This window comes from Rhea americana, unplaced genomic scaffold (genome assembly GCF_003343005.1).
Source record: "Rhea americana isolate MKP2758 unplaced genomic scaffold, rheAme1 scaffold_65, whole genome shotgun sequence".
Lineage (NCBI taxonomy): Eukaryota > Metazoa > Chordata > Aves > Rheiformes > Rheidae > Rhea > Rhea americana.
In genome coordinates, this window is record NW_028186812.1 from 3,556,684 (window position 1) to 3,575,376 (window position 18,693).

Genomic DNA, 18,693 nt, shown 5'->3' on the forward strand with positions numbered 1-18,693 from the left:
TTACGGATTCCTGGGGAATAATCCGTCATCAATTTTTAGCAAGCCACAAATATTTCTTTTACTATAAGGAAAGAAACACTTTTATACAATCTTCAAATCCTGCAAAGGCATTTCTAACGACAGTATCAGGAAGGGTCATAATCCTATTGCTGCAAGGGGAGGCTATAATTAAATAACCAAATAGAGCAATCATTCATAATTTACAAGTATTCATGTTCTTTCAATAAATAAAATAATATACTTTATGTTTTTATTTTTTTATAGCTTTTGAAGCAAACCAAGCTTCTAGCAATTTAAATAAATGGTTCTAATACATTAACATGTATTGTGTTGACAGGAACCGCTTATGAGTATTACATTACCCAGAATCTTTAAGAATCTATAAAGTTAAATAAAGGCTTACAAGTCTCTTAAGCTACTTTTTATTTGCATAGAAAAATATTTATCATAGGAGTTAACTATCATATGAGAGAAATTGCATTTGTTGTAATTGAAAAAGATAGCTAAAAAGTTTCTGTGGGTTATTGCAACAGTACAAGAATACAAGATGCTTCCATTTATTAAAAAATGTAAAACAAATTGTGAAAGCTAAAGCAGGCTACAAAACAGAAGGTCCCCTTGTTATCTTTCCCTTGACTACTATGTTACAAGATCATGTGCCACAGTTGAGTACTTTAAAGTGTAATTCTGCATTTGCTAATATAATTCTTAAAACATTTCTCCCCAAAAGCACTATGCAAAATATATATATTTGTAAATGCTTCCTCCTATATGCATCACAACCTTGTTATCACATAGTCACCCTGATCGATTGTTTCATGTTTCTCATCACAGTCAACATAAATGTCCAGCTCCTTGTCCAGCTGATCCTGTGGTGTTGCTGGTTCTGAGTTTTCTAACTTCATTTTCTCAGTTTCTGAAGCACAAATACTTCCCTCATCCTGTGAATCTGAAGAGTTGTTATGATTTTGTGACTTGGATAACATGCCCTTTCCATCAGGACTTTGGATGCTTAATTCACAGTTCATGGTCAGTTCTTCTTCTTCCAGTTCAGCAGTTTTCTCGCATTGTTCTTCAGCCTGTTGACGAGAAACTTCTTCAGAAACAGTATATATTTTATTTGTACTCTGCTCCACTGAGTTTGTTTTTGATCGTCTGTGAAATAATCCAAAATTTTTTATGTCTGTTACAAAATTCACCCGCTTTTGTTTCTCCTTAGTGGACTCTGACACCATCATTGCTGAGCCATTGCTTACATTATGTGCTTCAGAGGCAATAGTGGCTGATCTTGGGTGAATCATCGTTGTTATGTCAAAAAGACTGAAGGCCTTTTTCTTTCCTTTCTTGTTCCCCTCATTCTCGCTCTTCTCTTCAGTTTCTGACAGGGAGTCGGTTTCTTTGTTCATCTTTGGATTCTGCAAATTAGATAGCTTGCTTCCTTTTAACAAACCCAAGACTTCAAAACGAAAGCTGGAAATATCTTGTTTTAACTCCTAAAATTTAGGAAGAAATAGATAACAGTAGAAAATGAAATCTAATATGACTTTTACTCTTGTAATAACAACAAAAAAAGATGAAAGGGGGTTATGGTAGGCATCAGTAACAAACTTTAACATATGGGTGATGCCCAACATCTTCATGGTACTTTGCAAACTCTGTCTAGTGCATCCTCGCTGCTTTCAAGCGAGGTAGAAAAGTGATCAACAATTTCATTAGGATGAAACTTGAGAGGAAATGTGGGTTGCCCTTGACTACTTGCAGAAATCAGACAGTGGTAGAGAAAGGAGTCTGGATAACTTGAAGACTTACAGCCATCTACTGGACAGTGTTATCCCATTGTAAGTACACTATTTTGACCAGCTGTTAATAGCCTCCTACACACAAACACACACTCACATGTATCTACACACATACACACTTCCCTGKGAGTAGCACACAGGAACTGCAGGTACAACTTATTTCATTTACCCTAGAYGCTTGGTAGCTGGACATCTAAGAACTAATTATCTTTATGCCTTTATGTCAGTGGAACCTGTCTCATAAATGCCTGCCTCAGGAGAAGACACATCACCTTTAGGAGATGCCAGTTTCTCTTCATTTTCTGTAAAGGGATAATGGAACAACTAGCCCAGACTCTGACTTCRTTTTCAGAGTGCCTAAGCTGTGGCAGGTGAATATCATTTTGGATGATATTTGGTGTTTGGGGAAACAATAGTATGAAAACTCTTTGATGCTTGAAATATGCAGTGACAGATGTAAAAGCTGTGGTTCATATGACCCTGATAATTTTATCTGTGTCAATAGATTTTAATATTTGTTCAGGTTTGTTTAGCTTGTTTAAGGTTTCCATTTATTAAGCCACAGAAAAAGTGTTCTATATGTAAATGCACAGCAGCACTCTATAGAAGATAATGTATATTTCCTAAGTTGCTGAAAGTACTTGCATCTTGCTTTAGCAACTATATTGTTGCACACACTTAGCCCCCTTTGGCATCCCTTTACATGGACACAATTTGAACTAGCTGATAAAATTGATTTTCTCTCCAGCTAAAGAAATAAGGAGACTTGCTGCAGTCCACGAACAATAGTATCTGTGTGTGGTTGATCAGGACATATACACTGTTCTAAAAAAAAGTTTAATGCTACTTGTACAGCTGGATAGTGTGAGAAATGTGCTTCACAGACATCTAATATCTTATTAAAGCACAAATTAAYATGTAAATAAATATGTACCTTAAAATTTTCTTCTGTCAGTCCTTCTTCAGTTTTGGCATCTCTTATCATTGCTGCAACATATCGCTTAACCAGATTTCTCATAACTTCCTAAAAATATAAAATATTACATTAGTTTTCTTTGTAATAGTTACTAAACCTGCATTCACTGACCTCTGACTTTGCTTTTTTAAAAACATGACAAAAAAATGTACAAATCTTTGATCTGGTTAAAAATTTGGTATGCTTTTTGAAAGAAAGTGATGATATTCGTTATCCTAAGAATGATTGTATTGGGTTAGAGTAAAGGTATATCGCAAGCCAATATCTTGTCTTCTGACAGTGATCAGTTGCTGATGCCTCATGACGAGGATAAGCCTAGTGCAGTTGTATGATGTTATTTTCCTGCTATATTCTCCCAGCTCTCCTGTGAGCTGAGATTTGGGGACTTCCTGAATCAAAAATGACAGCTCTTGGTTTAATGATCTGTGACAGGTTTTCCCTGTCTATTCTGGACTTGTGTAAACTCTACACATCCACAAGTCCTCTGCCAATGAATTCCATGGTACAGACGGAAGACTCCTTTTGGGCTTTTGCTTATTTTTAACCTGTTCTAATTGTTTCCTCTGATGCCTCCTGCTTCTAAGAATTATCTATGAATTCTAAGAATTATTATTTAAGTTGAAGGGATGTCTAATATAGTTGGCCCCTCACCCCAAGCTGGGCTGCCTCTGAAATTGTGTCAGATTGCTCAGGGTTGAGTCCAGTGAAGTGCTGAATATTTCCAAGGGTGGAGAAGCCACAGGCTTTCTGAGGAACTTTTTCTAGCGCTTAACCACCCTCATTATGATGACAATTTTTCTTGCATCTAATCAGAATTTCCCTTGCTGCCACTTTTGTCCATTGCCTCTTGTTCTTTTGCTGTGCACCTCCAAGAGAAATCTGGCTCCATTTTCCCTGTAACCACCAGCTACGTAACTCAAGACAGTAATTAGATCTCTGCTTAACCTACTCCAGGCTGAACAAACACAGATCTCTACTTCTCCTTTTATGTCAGACCTCTCACCATCTTGGTGGCCCTCCACTGGACTTGTTCCAATTTGTCAACATCTTTCGTGTAGTGAGGGGCCCAAAACAGGACAGTATGCTTCAGATGAAGTCTAACAGTTGCTGGACAGAGGAGAATAATCACTTCCCTCAAAATGCTGCCTATGTTCTTACTAATGCAGCCATACATTGGTAGTTGGTTTGAAGAGAGATGCTAAACAGCTGCTCTGTGTTCACCTTCTCCATGATTTTATAGACCTCCTATTATACTCTCCACAGCTGTCTCTTTTTCAGGTTGGAAAGTCTCTGTTTATATAGTCATTTCTCATATGGAATTTATTTATTGCCAAAGTTTCAAACATAYGACCCACATCTTGGTTAGCCTGCGAATTTTTTTTAACACAACAGTAATAGAACATAAATCTGAAAGTAATCCCTAAACTAAATAATCCCCCCCCCCAAAAAAAAAAAAAGAGAGAGAGAGAGAGACTAAGAGGCTGAAGCAAGAAGGAATCAGAGGAAGAACAGATCTGGGCAGAGGGATTAATAAGGGGCAGTAGTCTCTGGGAGACTAGAGCTGGAGAGAAAGAGATAAAGATCAGATTCTGATGGAGTGTGCCAGTTAGCTGAACATATGGTGCTGTTGAATCTCAGGCAGAGAAGCAGGACTTTTTTTTTTTTTTTTTTTTTTAGAAATAATCTATTTTACAGCAGGAAAAATACTATTACTCTAAATAGACAACCCTACCTCCCAAATGCTATTGTTTCCTCACCAAAAGTTTGCACTCTTCTTGCTGGGGATGAAATAAGTTTGTTTGTTTGTTTGTTTTGTTTGTTTCTTTCTGGTGAAATTCCTTCTTCCTTCCTCCTGCCCCCCATCTCAAATATCTTTTTRGAGACATAGAAAATTAATTGCCTAAAATATTAACACAGGCCTTTACCTGATATTGATGATGTCTTCTCAGATTGTCAGCCGCACGCCTCTGGGAAAAAAAAAAGAAAAAGAAAGAAAACAACAAAGCATGAATCCTTGTCTKGTTACAGTGGTAGTAAAATACATAAAGCATGGTAAAACAGCAGGTCTGTGCAGTCTGTGGTATCTAGCAGGCTGAGAAGGATGCATCAAAGTCTGTTGAAAAGTAGTAGTGTCGGAGCAAAGCCTGTCAAAAGTTATGCAGAAGAGATACTGTTGTCATTGGAAAGAAAAAGTGAATTTTCTACATTTTCRTCAATGTGCTGCTATTCCAGCATTGACAATGGCTGGTGGGGAGGGCAGGTGTATGCTTACAGAGCCTAAAGTCACTGATCTGCGATAAAGGGGAACACTCTGACCATGTCACTCATCTGCACAGATTAAAGGATATTTTACTGAACTTAGAAGAACTCAAAAAAAAGGTAGTTTGTGCAAAACAGTTGGAATGTTTCCTAATGTCTCATTTAAGATAGAGCTATTCCATACCCGCGGTGTAAAACTACATAAAAGAGAAAATTTCCTGCTTAGTTCCCTGCTAAAAAAAAAAAAAAAAATTACTCACACAGACGAGTATGGGAGAGAGAACCTTAGCTATGCATTGCAGAGAYTGGTGTAATTAAGGAGGGAGAGACCAGAGGGGTAGTAACTGAAGAAGAACAGCAAAAAGAAGCTTGGCAAGATGAAAGTGCAGTATAGTCTACAACAAAGTGCCCCATGAGATTATACTGCCAGATCTAAGCGGTCTCCAAAAGAAGATGGGGGAAAATAGCTCTGAATTACTTAGTCCATGAACTACTGCTGTTCTCAATAACACATTGAACGATATCTCTCTTTATTCTCTACCTCAGTTATTCCTGACTGGTGATAGAGAGACTTACTATTTTTATTGGCTTCTTATATCTACTATCTACACTGCTCGCAAGAGAAGTGTGTGTCTAACTATCGGCTGCACTTCCACAAAGCAGAACACTTAAGACACCTTAAAAGAGAATTAATTAAATCTGAGGGACTCAATAAAATTGACCTCAGTTACATAATGAGCCAGGTTCAATAAGGTGTTCTGTCATCTTCTTTTGCTTGCAATCCATTGGCAAGTTACCTACAATTAACAATTTTCCTATACTTGGAGTTGGTTTCCACTTTATGGTTGATTTCTTGTTTGCAATTGATTTCAGAAATGAGGTAGCTGTATGGTTGGGTTTGGAAAAAGTGAACAGAAACATCAATGCTTCCTAATTGCTTTGAACAGACATGGTGTAGAATGGCTTCATCTGACTAGGCATCTGATTTTCAGTGTTTTTCTGGATCATGTTTTCTGCATTTTATGTCACCCACCCAAAGAGACGATGGAAATTCATCATGTTTTACAGGGGGACGGCAGGGAGTGCCTATCCACCCCCACGTGTCTAGGGAGGGCAAGTTAGCACTGGCAAGACCAAGACCCTCCCTTCAACAGTCCTTAACCAGTTTTAATTTTCTGATATTTCACAGCTGGCCACACGATGGAGGTGTTTCATTCCTGCTGAGAGAACACCAGGAGAGTCTGAGGAATACTAGTGCATGCTGTAACAGATCTGACTCACAGATAAAGAGAAAAACACTCTAAAATGTATTTGAAATACACTTCAGTTCAGGTAGAGCTAATAATTCCAATAAATAAAACAAATGCTGACTCTTATCTTGCAGGATACTTTCTGCAGTAGCTGTCTGCTCTGCTTTACTTTATAGTGAAATGCAAAGCAAATGCAGAGGATTAAATTCTGGGCCCATAGCAAGAAGCTCTGACTTACCATTWTTTAAAACCAATTGTGAAACTCCCAGAAAAAGAAGGCTAATCTTTTWAGGTTAAATGTTAAAAACTCAGATTTTGGAAGGCTATGCGAACAAATTTATCTGTATAGCAGAGTGTCCAGGACAGTTGCACTGCTCTTACATTTGTTTTCAACTCAGAACACTGAGAAGATGAAAAAGAATGTGTTTAAYAGTGTATGTGCATACACAGACATATACACACTACACAGGCAAATATGCATAAAATAACCCATCAAACTTGTTCCCATCATTACTCTAGCTCCTATTTAAATGTTCAGATTCAATCTCCAGTTCATAACCTCCTTTGGCTTCCTTCTCAAAGCAGAATGAAACCTTGTTTAAGCATATATGAAAATTAAGCCACTTATTGTAAAGAAAATGGAATTAACACTATCACCCTTATTTAGCTCTCAGTTACACTGTTTCACTGTTTTTCTCTACCTGCTCATAGTCTAACTTGTGGATGTTCCCAATTTGTTTCAGGCAACCACTATGCTATGTGCATGAAGAAGTGTGGAAAACTGTGACTGATAAAGGAGTAAAATTTAAATCTGCACATAAAATAATAATGGAAGGAAGACACAGTCTCATGGTGATAATATTCTATGAGATCATGAAATTAAAGGGAGGTACTTATCTTTTATCACTTATAAAAAGGGGGTACTAATTTAATTTAGGAAGCTTTAATAATATTTTTACTAGCAATGATAATTACTTTAGTCTTCCTGCGTTGCTAGTAATTTCTACTGTTTGGAAAAAAAAATCTGTTTAGTTTTGAAAAACTAACTAAAACAGTGTTAAATTCCTTTTCTTGCATGTTTTATCAAAAATATCTTTTATAAATCAGGCACTCAAATTTAATGTCTGTCTTTGACCTCAAAGAACTTTGTGATAAAGGTCTAAAGAATGTAAAGATTGTTTGAAGTCATGGGATATGTTCCTCAATTTAAATGGAAGCATCCTAGGAAAAAGGTAAGAGCTCATCTGTGCTATCAATAAGGTCTTCCCGACAGTCAGTCCTTGGCAATAAGCAGGCTCCACATTACTGCTTTCCATTCCATGTAGAAGAAATTATTTTTTCCCTTAATTTTCAATAAYGCATTATAATAATACATTACAGAGAAAATGTAAAATAATTGTATTAATTTAGTTGCAGCCTTTTCCACGTGGAGAAAAAAGGCTAAGACAAGAGAAAGGAAGATTTTCTATGACAAATCATAATCATCATGTAGGATGTTTGGAGAACTGGCATAAAAAAATGGATAGCTATAAAAGAGGTAATTGTTTATATAAATGTCAGCCACACAAGAAAATACTTAAGATATGCCCAGCAAATCTTTTCCATCGTCTCTTCTGAAATATTAAAAATTATGGGTAAAAGAACCACTTATCATCACTGTCACCACTTTTTGGTGACTCTTTAGACACAAAATTGAATATAATTGAGGAAAATAGTACAATTTATTCCATTTGGGATTTGAGATTCTTTTCTCATTTCTCTTCCTTTTAGAAACAGGAATAGATTTCAGATCACCAAGAGGAGTAGCCTTGAGACACCCAAAGACATCGGTTAGTGAAGAAAACTTCAGCCAATAGAAATTGCATTACTTATCTGGCTTTTGCAAAGGTGAGCTGACAAAGTTAACAGAGCTACTATATATAGCTCAAAGAGCAGCACACGCTGTTATTTCAGAGTTTTAAGTGTAGGAGATACTTTGTGATAATAGCTAAAGAAAATGCTGCGTACTTGGGATGTGTCAAAATGACAGAAAATAAGAAGGTGCTGAAATCAGAAAAGGTAAAAGATCTCTCCTTGATTATTAACAGAGCTGAAGTGCTAGTAAATTACATGTGAACATCTTGGCCTTCCTGTGCTGTCAGCAACCTGCGGCTAGAGGAGCTTCGATCAGCATGGCTGGGCAGCCTAATYCCGTAGAGAAAGGTCTCATCAGTTGAGAAAGCCACCTTTGATTCCACCACCCCACCGCTTTGCCTGTCCCAGCACACCAAATGATGCCAGAAATGAAGGACTGACATTCAAGGAGAATGCAATTAGTCAGCTTTCTTCAGAGGCACCTCACTTCCCTGCAGACACTGTTCTTTCCTGCGACAGCGCAGTAGATGGTCCTCCCAAGCAATCCTGCTATAGTTATCTCTACTGACATTTTTCTTCTTTGTATGAGACACATAAATCCTTTCACTGGCATGTCTGTTGTAAATGATCCTGGCCCTGAATACTTTCTTTACCAGTTCTACATGCAAATAATGCCCTTTCAAGTTTTTTCAAGGTTTTCTGCTCTTGTTGCTGTTGTTATCTTTCTTTTTTTCTTTTATTTTCCTTTTGTTTTATAGTGGATTGTTGAGTAACATATTTATACACTCTTGATTCATTTCTAGCTCACGKTTTTTTTGGCTTTTTGACGCTAATTTATTTTACCCAAACATCATGCCTGATTCCCGAAAAATGCTGGCGAGATATATTCTGTCTATCGTCTGTTTTCTATCCTTTAGCACTGACTCAGCCCTTGGAAAACCATTATTGTTCTTTATACTGGAAATCACTATAGTACATCACTGTTGATTAGAGTTTCCTCTCTAAGCATGTAGATGCTTCAGAGCAAAATGTTTTGAAATCTCAGTTGCACCTCACAGGCAATATGATATCCATACATCCATTTAGCCAATGTGAGAAAGTGAGCCTGAAATGGAATCTAAAGCTTTTATTCCCAACATGGGCCATAGGGAAGGTATTGGACCTCATACTGCAGGACTCACTGAAAAGAAGCAGGTTCAAGCAAATCTCATTTTGTAGCTCTGAGGCCAGAGTTATTACTGGTGAGAGTCCAGTGACCCAGAGTCAGGGAGTGTCAACTAAGATCTTTTGAACAAAAGGCATTCATTTCATAGCATCATAGAATCAGTAAGGTTGGAAGGGACCTCTCTAGATCATCTAGTCCAACCCCACTGCTCAAGCAGGGTCACCTACAGCATGTTAGACAGGTTGCATCCAGACCGGGTTTTGAAGATCTCCTGAGAAGGAGACTCYACMACCTCTCTGGGCAACCTGTGCCAGTGATCCATCACTCTCACAGGGAAGAAATTCCCCCTCACGTTCAGGCRGAACTTCCTGTGSTTCAATTTCTGCCCAGTGCCTCTTGTCCTGTCGCGTGGGACAACTGAAAACAGTTGCAAGGATATAAAGATTTTTAAACCTAATTTCTGACATAGTTTGTATGGATAATTGACAAAGTTCCAGGAACCTGAGATTCAGCTGTGGGTGATGGAAATAACTTCTTCAAATCCAGAGAGCAGGATGTTCCTCTGGGACAAACTCCAAGATCACTACGGTATGACCATTGTTTCTTCAATGACTTAAGCTCTTTGTTGGGAAAAAATCTGTTAGCAGCATCTGATTTACATCTATACAAACCATGCATAGACAGGACTGCTGGAGTGAGTCATGGCTCTCAAATGGCAGCTATGGACAGATTTTTCATATGTGGAAAGTAGGATGCATAGAGCATACCTACATCATATCCCATTTTGGAACCTGGAAACTGGGCCTAGAAATCGTAAGATGTTCCTAATTCTGGAAGCTCTAATAGGGTTTCTCTTATGTATGAGGAACTAGCTGAAGACCTTATTAGTTTTATGAGATGCCCAGATGGATAGACTAAATCTGGCTGGTCAACCATGGCTGCTTACTTTCAAGGTAGCTGGAATTGTTGTTGCTATGGAGGCTCAGCTGATGAGCAGAYTTAAGAATAATTTCAGCTATACTTATAGCTAAATAGTTATTCTGTAGTGAAACTGAGGGAGGAATATGGTTGTATTGTCTCACAGAACTTTGGGATTGCCACTTTTTTCTCTAGATCAAAATCTTTTTAAGTTTACTGTACACATATTAAGAAATATCCTAAATCTGTACTTCCCCCCATGTCCTCTGCTCTCAAACAGTTCAACAGTTAGCAGCCCTGATTCATCAGTCCAGCTTCTTTATAGTGAATCCAGGTTCAGCTCCTTCTCTTCTGTTCTCCCAAGAGAGCACCTTTCCCCCCAGGTCTTAGCTATTTTGAGATGAGAAATCTCTCCTGTCAAAGCTGTTATGGTTGTTATAAATAATTAAATATTCACTGGAGAATGGAAGTAAACCTGGGTCTCCCAAGCTATTTGCTATTCTTAGCATGTTCTCCTTTTCTCTGTGATCACAAATTCCATCCTGAAGCTGAAAAATCTTTTCCAACAAAAGCTTGTTTGAAAGTGGTATACATGTATGGAAAACTTTTGTTTTGAGGAATTTGTATTTTTTTTTAATTAGAAAAAGAAAATTATATGTAGAATTCCCAACCTGTTCTATGTATATACTCACTGCCTTTTGACCCTTTGTTGCAGCAGTTTTCTAAAACCCAAGCTGCTGATTACTAGAAGCTGGTATTTGTATACCTCAGAAAGGAGGTAGCCTCAGGAAAAAGTGGATGATCTTTCTGAACCCCTTTCCTTGCCAAGTAATTCAGTACACAGGACCCTCTCTTTCTCCTTCTGCAGATTTAGGAATGAGTTCATTCCCAGAACTGTGGTTTGAGAGGGAAACAATGGTGGAAAAAAACAAACAAACAAACAAACAAAAAAACCCTTATCCTGGATAAAAAGTCTAAAAGACAACATTGTCCTGAAGGTTTTGTTGGCATATGCAAAGGTATTTTTGATCTGTTCCAGTCAAACAGGGGCACTGTGTTAACCCACTCTAGATCCTCAGCTCCTATAAACTGGCAGCACTCCATTAATTTTAATGCCATTCTATCAGTCTATACTCACTAATCATCCCTACCAAATGCTKAACAAATGTCTAGAAGCATTGCCATTCTCCCACACATGCAAGTATATCACTCTCCTCGYTTGTTTCTCCTTTAAGCAAAATCTCACTATTTTTCCTCTAGCTGCTTTCTGCACTTGCTTTTTTCCCCTCCTATGTTACACTGTGACATTTTATTCTTGAAACTTTTCATCATTTATTCTCAATTCAGGTATTTTATTTTTATTTCTGCCTAGATCAGTATTTTTCTATCTTGATTTCTTTTCTAATATCAATTTTCACATTTTTCCCAATTTCTTTTTTTGCATTCTATTGCTAGTTTTTTAATGCTTATGCTTTTAAGATTCATCTTCTAGCTCTTTCTTTCCTACCTACAAGTATGACAGCTAAGTCAAGTATATTTTTCTTTCTCAGTGTARATATTGCCCAACAAGATCAGGATTCTGGCATAAGCCTGGTCAGGAGCTCTCTGTAAGGGCAAAATTCATTCATCAGCTTGGGAAATGTGAATTCGTTGTATAGGTCACACTTCCTCCTTATCGTAAGTCTGTTTACCTCTGTGAACTTGTTCCTCTAGATACATCTCGTGATTAAACTAAATGACAGGATATGAAAGGAGAAAAAGTAGGGAGAGTCTTTATTTCAGTTCAGTTCTCAAGATACTGGGAAGAAAATACAGGGAAGAAAGAAAGATCTCTAGAGTAATGGCCCAGAAAAGAATYGTATCTTCTCTTCCGGTTTTCTGAAATGAGTTGCTACTAGGTTAAACTGCATAAGGACTAAACAGCATAAAGATCTTTCTCCTCCCTTTTGCCTTCATGAGAGACTCTCACACTCTCACTTAATGTTATTCTATCTGAGCTCTTAACACACTTTAAAACATTTATTCTTACAAATCCCTGTGGGGTGGGTGGGGGAAGTGCCATTATCAACATTTTATCCACGGTGAGTTTCTTTATGCTGGACTTGCCTAAACGCAGGTGAGTGAGTGGAGAGTGCACTTTACGGGCAATGAATAAAACGCTTCTAGAGATTTATTTGTCTGCAGGTTAGGTTATTGCCTGAGTATTTCCACTGGCAGTGTTGAAAAACTGTGCTGATAACAGGTTTCTCAACTGGATAAAGCAAGGGGAACAAGTCCAGATCTATTTCACCTGCTCCAGCTAACAGAGAAAGCCTGTGGCTAAGATATTACACAGATATCTGCTGAATACAAAATGAATCCTGAATCCTGCTCCTAATGAACTAATCCTGCTCTTGTTGTGTGCCTTTCTCCACCCCTTTCCTTCCCTAGAAATCTCCAACTAATCAGTACATTTAGAATACGGCACTAATGTGATTCTGAGACAAACAGCTAAAGAGGAAAACTCTACCTCTAAATTCAAGTAAGTAAATCTAGGGAAGTGCTGTTAACTTTCAAAATGTTCTTTCTTTAATTGGAATAGCTTTTAGTAAAAATATTTTAATGGTAAACCCATTTCATTATACAGAGAGAGAGAAAGAGAGAAAAAGTGAAAGAGAGAGAGAAAAAAAAAAACATGGTAAATTCTCTATATTTCTCTCTGAGGGTTTGTAATATTTCAATGACAAGTGAAGTATAATACTTAACCTGGAGATCATCAAGGACCTCTGGGATTGGTAGGCAAACATAAATCACAGAATCATAGAATGGGTAAGGTTGGAAGGGACCTCTGGAGATCATCTAGTCCAACCTCYCTGCTCAAGCAGGGTCACCTAGAACATGTTAGACAAGGCTGCATCCAGGCGGGCCTTGAAGATCTCCAGAGAAGGAGACTCCACAACCTCTCTGGGCAACCTCTTCCAGTGCTCCATCACTCTCACAGGGAAGAATTTCCCCCTCACGCTCAGGCAGAACTTCCTGTGCTTCAATTTCTGCCCATTGCCTCTTGTCCTGTCACACGGGACAACTGAAAAGAGTTTGTCCCCATCCYCTTGACACCCTCCCTTCAGGTACTTGTACATAGTGATAAGATCCCCCTTCAGTCTTCTCTTCCCCAGGCTGAAGAGGCCCAGCTCTTGCAGCCGTTCCTCGTAGGGCAGGTACTGCAGCCCTCTGATCATCTTTGTAGCCCTAYRCTGGRCTCTCTCCAGTAGCTCCATGTCTCTCTTRTCCTGGGGARCYCAGAACKGGASASAGKACTCGAGATGAGGCCTCCCCAGGGCTGAGKRGAGGGGCAGGATCACCTCCCTCCACCTSCWGGCAACACTCTTCCTAATGCACCCCAGGAGACCATTGGCCTTCCTGGCCATAAGCGCACATTGCTGCCTCATGGTCAACTTGTCATCCACCAGCACTCCCAGATTCTTCTCTGCAGAGCTGCTCTCCACAAAGTCAGCCTGCAGCTTGTCCTGGTGCCTAGGGTTATTCCTCCCTAGGTGCAGGACTCTGCACTTGCCCTTGTTGAACCTCAGGAGGTTCCTCTCTGCCCAACTCTCCAGCCTSTCCAGGTCTCTCTGAATGGCAGCACAGCCCTCAGGTGTGTCAGCCACTCCAGCTTGGGATCATCAGCAAACTTGCTGAGGAGGCACTCTGTCCCCTCATCCAGGTCATTGATGAAGAAGTTGAACAGGATGGGACCAGTACTAAGCCCTGGGGGACTCCACTACCTATAAACCTCCAATGAGACTCTATGCCACTGATGACAACCCAAATCTTTGATCTCTGATATTTGTATTACTTTTAATCTTTCTATCATTAGCTGTAGATGGGACACAATCATATTGCCCCACTGAAATCTAATGATGCTTTTTCATCAGTCAAATACATTGACATGAATATATATATACATATATAATATATATATTATATATATATTATATATATTATATATATATTATATATATATTTTATATATATATATATATATATATAAAAAAAAACTATAATTTCCTGCCATAATTATTATTAACTCATATAAAACACAGGACTTACCCCTATTGTTCCAAAACTTTCAGGTTTTCTTCGAATTTTTTTCTTGCACAGATGCCTCCATAACCATTTGATCAGATACCAGAGGGACTTTGGGCTTGGTATGACATTGAAAGGAGTAGGCAGAGTCCCTCCTTCTTCAAAGTAACTCATCCAGAGTTTTGTTCGAGCAAACTTCCACTCAATGTCTGCATGATCCTGCATACAAGAAAACAGCTCACATATTGCTGTGATTATGGCAGTGAAACAAACCTTTACAAAGGTTCTAAAACTAGAAGTAACTTGAAATACTAATGAATTTTCTTGTTAAAATACATTCTTTACTGTGACAGAAAAATCTTTAACACAAAATAAAGCTTAAGTTACTTTACTCCACTAGAGAGAGTCTTTGGATATTGTATGTGTACAGTATATACCTCTTTCAACCTCTTTTTCTAGCTAGAGGCTTTTAAATAATTAAGTCTCTCAGACAACAAGGATAATTACAAGCAGAAAAATGCTACATTTCTGATAGAGCTGCTTTATTATAAAACCAACTCACCATTATCCTACACAGAACAGTTTAATTACTCTTCTGTGCAGCAACTTCAGCAAGTCTGTAAGTCTCATGTATTATCTCAGTAATTGTTAGCCCCATAAATTCAAAGATTGGTTATCCAATAAGTCAGGAGGCTACTTAAAAATGATAAATTGAGTATCTTCATTCTTTTCCTATATCAGAGCTATGTATTTTGAATAGCTTTTTTTCAATTGAAATTATCTTTCTTTCGGATTCTATATAATATTGTATAATTTTGGAYAAGTATAAAATGAAAAATAAGACCATGGCTAAAAAAGATTGCTAAATCCTAGCAGCTGAATACAACGTTTAAAGCACTAATACTAGATTTGGGCAAAACTACAGATCTAGTGCTAGATTTTAATATTTATGTCAATATACAGTAATCAGTAATTTAGAAGCTCTAGTAGGAAAACTATTCAGCCTGCAGTGTGGGTTTTGATGAATACTAATCTGTCATAATTTAGTCTACTATACCTTGCCAATTATCATTGCATATACATGTGTGGTTAAATTTYTTTTGTGGAAAATTTCATAATTTCTTTGAAGATTAGAAAAAAATACATTTTAAAATCTTAGGAATGTGAATCTTTCTTTTATTTTCTTGTTTTAAGCATGATCATATTTGAGTTATCATATGAAGAATCAGTGTTTAATGTCATTAATCTCATTAATAGACAGTTGAGAAATAAAAGTAAGGCAATAGCTCTGACAAGAATAAAAATAGTTTTCATTAAACAAGATGGCTGAATGAGCACTCTTTTTTTTTTTTGGCTTGTGGATGGGTCATCATCAAATCTGAAATCAGTGCTCTTTTGCAAACTCAGTTAGCAGGAGATTATATGAAATTCATACAGCTAGTTTTTACATAGGAGCTTCAGCAATTGTATTCTCCAAATCAGGAGTTTACCATTTCTAAAACAAATTGTATTTTTAAAAAAGAGGAGATGGCAAAGAGAGTAATTTAATACTTTATAGATGATATTAATTTGAGTATCTCAACCTGTTATGAATATTTTATTAAATTTTYCTTTAAAATTAAAATGCTTTAAGCATTAAGGAAAGAAGACTCAGTTACGTTAGTCTGAGATGGCAGGGAGTTCCAAAACTGCCCTGTTTGGCATCMAATTTCTATTCAATGTATTTTCAGGCAATGTAAGAATTCCAACAGAACATTAAACTGCTGGATTTGAGGTGTAGTCTGCAAAAATARCAACCTTTTAAAGTTTAATTGATATAAAGTATTAAAATTTAAGTAGGGAGAGGACCATTTGTGGCAGATTCTGTTTCTCAGGCCYGGCCCTGCACTATGCAGAGTGGGGACTGATACCATCTATGTCACCTGCCAACAGCTCCAAGACATACTTCTGCATGCAGAAGATGGCTTCTGCATTACAGCTTTCTCTTCATCATTCAGAATTCTGGGAAAATTCAAATCTGGACAAATCCAGCTGTGGTTTGGTTTCTCTGCCTTTCCAGAATAATGTGAAAGAATCAGAACAAATCAGAGAATTTGTCCCTATGTTCTGTACCTAAAAGTTTTACTAACAGGAAAAAAAAAAAAAAAAAAAAAAAAAAAAAAAAAAACAAGGAGTAGGAACAGGTATATACTGAAAATAATCAAAGGATAAGGAATAACTTACAGCAATAAGCTGGTACGAATTATTCATCATGGCTATTAGCATGTTGAGTAGAACAACCAGAGAGATTACATTATATGTACCAAACATAGTAGCCCCAACAAATTCAGTAAATTCATGCCTCGCTTTCACATTGGTCACATACAGATTGATGAGTCCAAATATAGACCAGAATAAAGACTGCAGTGTTTCAAACAATCTGAAAAATAAAACCCAGAAGGAATAGACATGTAATAAAAAAACATATACTTTCCAGACTCCTCAGTTTTTCCTCATACTCACAAAGTCCTTCATTTGATTGAGATGGATGATATTTGTCACAATATAGACAATATCTATGGACATAGCTTTCTGAGGAAACACYGACTAAATGTTTCAGATCTAAGCCTCTATATTTACAGTGACTGAATCTATATCTGAGTGTGTGAGTGAAAGGATGATTCTATCAAAGTTTCTGAAGGAAAAATACAGTTTTAGATATCTTATTTTGGATACCTTTGCATTTTAACCCTTTGCCTGGACTTTAGGGGGTAGAACAAGGCCCCTAAAGCAGCTCAATGACTCTTTCAGCAGGGGGTTAAAATGTTTGGGGTATCTTCATAAATATTTGATATTGACAGCTTCTGCAATTTATGCTGTGTGTTGAGGACCATTGAGATAAAAGGAGTTCTGGAATTACAAGGACRTTATTATCATTAGCATATGTTTGGTCCTGTGAAGACTGAAGACGTTAAAAAGATAAATATGCCACTCTCGAAAGGCATTGTGCTTTTACGACTAAATGATATAATTTCCTCTTAGGGAAGTTTGGGACAGCAACTAGGAAGCTAAATAACAACATGCAACTTTAAAATATCCTCTGCTTGACATAATTTCACTTTTGTACGATGTACAGCTGTGCCACAGAGTGATAGGTTTGGGCCCTGGTTAGCCCCTTTGCTCCTGAGAAGTGCTGTAYGAGGTTTTCTATTTGTCTGATCTCACATCTCACATTCACTGGAAGAGGCTTTCTCCATGGCCTCTGTCCTGCTCCTTCACCGTGGACACCAGCAGCAGGAGGTTACCTTGGGGAGCATGTGTGGGCTGGTGTCGTTGCCCCGTGGCACAGGGGACAGCAGCAGGGGAGGCTCCTGGACGGCTGGGACTTGTACCTCCCTGTGCGGTCTGGCACGTGGAGAACCCACCACCCAGAATCAGGCAAAACGTAACACTTTGGCCCTTTCCCCACTACGTGATATAATCTACAAAAAGGAACTACCAAGCAACCCAGTAGAGTGTCCTCAATATCTTTCGTTTCCCAGGTGAATAGTATTGCTTCCCTCAACAGTCAGTTCTGAAAGGTTCCTGTCTTGTGCTGCTCTGTTCAGATCACATAGCTACATCCACTCAAACGTTAGATSTCAGACCAGGGTAAGATGTTGTTAATAAGCAAAATGATAAATATGCTGGGTCTGAGCAAAGTTACTTTGTCAACTAACTTGATAACAAAGAYGATATAAAAGGTAAATGTTATTTTTACTGAATTGTTTGCTTTGAGAAGGATGCCATGGATAACAAGTACCTTTTAAAAGCAGTCTAGACAGGGTTCATCAAAGGTAATAGAGAACGTTTAAGTATTTACTTTAAGAGTTCAATTCAGATTGGAAGTTGAATGATCAGTTAGAAAACTAGTATTAACTTGATAATGTTTTGTTACTAAAATGTATTATAGAACAGACTCAATCAAGATTTTTTTTTTTTTTTGAAATGAAAGAAAAAGTTTAAAACAGAAATAATGCATCATTTGAGCATTTGGAAGAGAATAAGGGTCAACAAAAGCCTAGACTGATTTCTTTTTCCTGCCTCAATTTGTCAGGTGTGCAAGAAATCTTCATGTTTTAGAACATCAGCCTCATTTAATGCCCACAAGGAGACACAGAAGAAACAGATAACAACAGTTGCCTGGACAAGGGAACTTTAAGTTGCTGACTTTTTTTTTCTTTTTTAGTTCTAAGTATGTATTCTCTAATCTCATATAGTCTTCCCCTCCTCTCCATTTTATTTTTTATCTTTTGAAATATTTTCAGTAGTACAGACTTCATTGTGGTATAGAATGAACATTATCAAAGACTGATGTAATATTAATATATATTTCTTGTATTATGGTGACTCTTGGGACTGCCTGTCAGGATGTCACTTTAATGCAAA

The 18,693-nt window shown here is 37.6% G+C and overlaps 1 protein-coding gene across 2 annotated transcripts in view; it reads right to left on the reverse strand.

Moving 5' to 3' along the window:
* Nucleotides 1-341: 341 nt before the first annotated feature.
* Nucleotides 342-18,693, reverse strand: part of TRPC4 (transient receptor potential cation channel subfamily C member 4) — a 149,400-nt gene continuing 131,048 nt past the window's right edge. For both annotated transcript variants that reach the window (XM_085320661.1, XM_085320660.1), the window contains exons 7-11: nt 16,510-16,705; nt 14,311-14,505; nt 4,701-4,742; nt 2,734-2,823; nt 342-1,493 (exon numbers count right to left, since the gene is read on the reverse strand). In XM_085320661.1, coding sequence (XP_085176787.1) covers nt 777-1,493; nt 2,734-2,823; nt 4,701-4,742; nt 14,311-14,505; nt 16,510-16,705 — 1,240 coding nt within the window. In that variant the 3' untranslated portion in view covers nt 342-776. The remainder of the gene's footprint in view (nt 1,494-2,733; nt 2,824-4,700; nt 4,743-14,310; nt 14,506-16,509; nt 16,706-18,693) is intronic.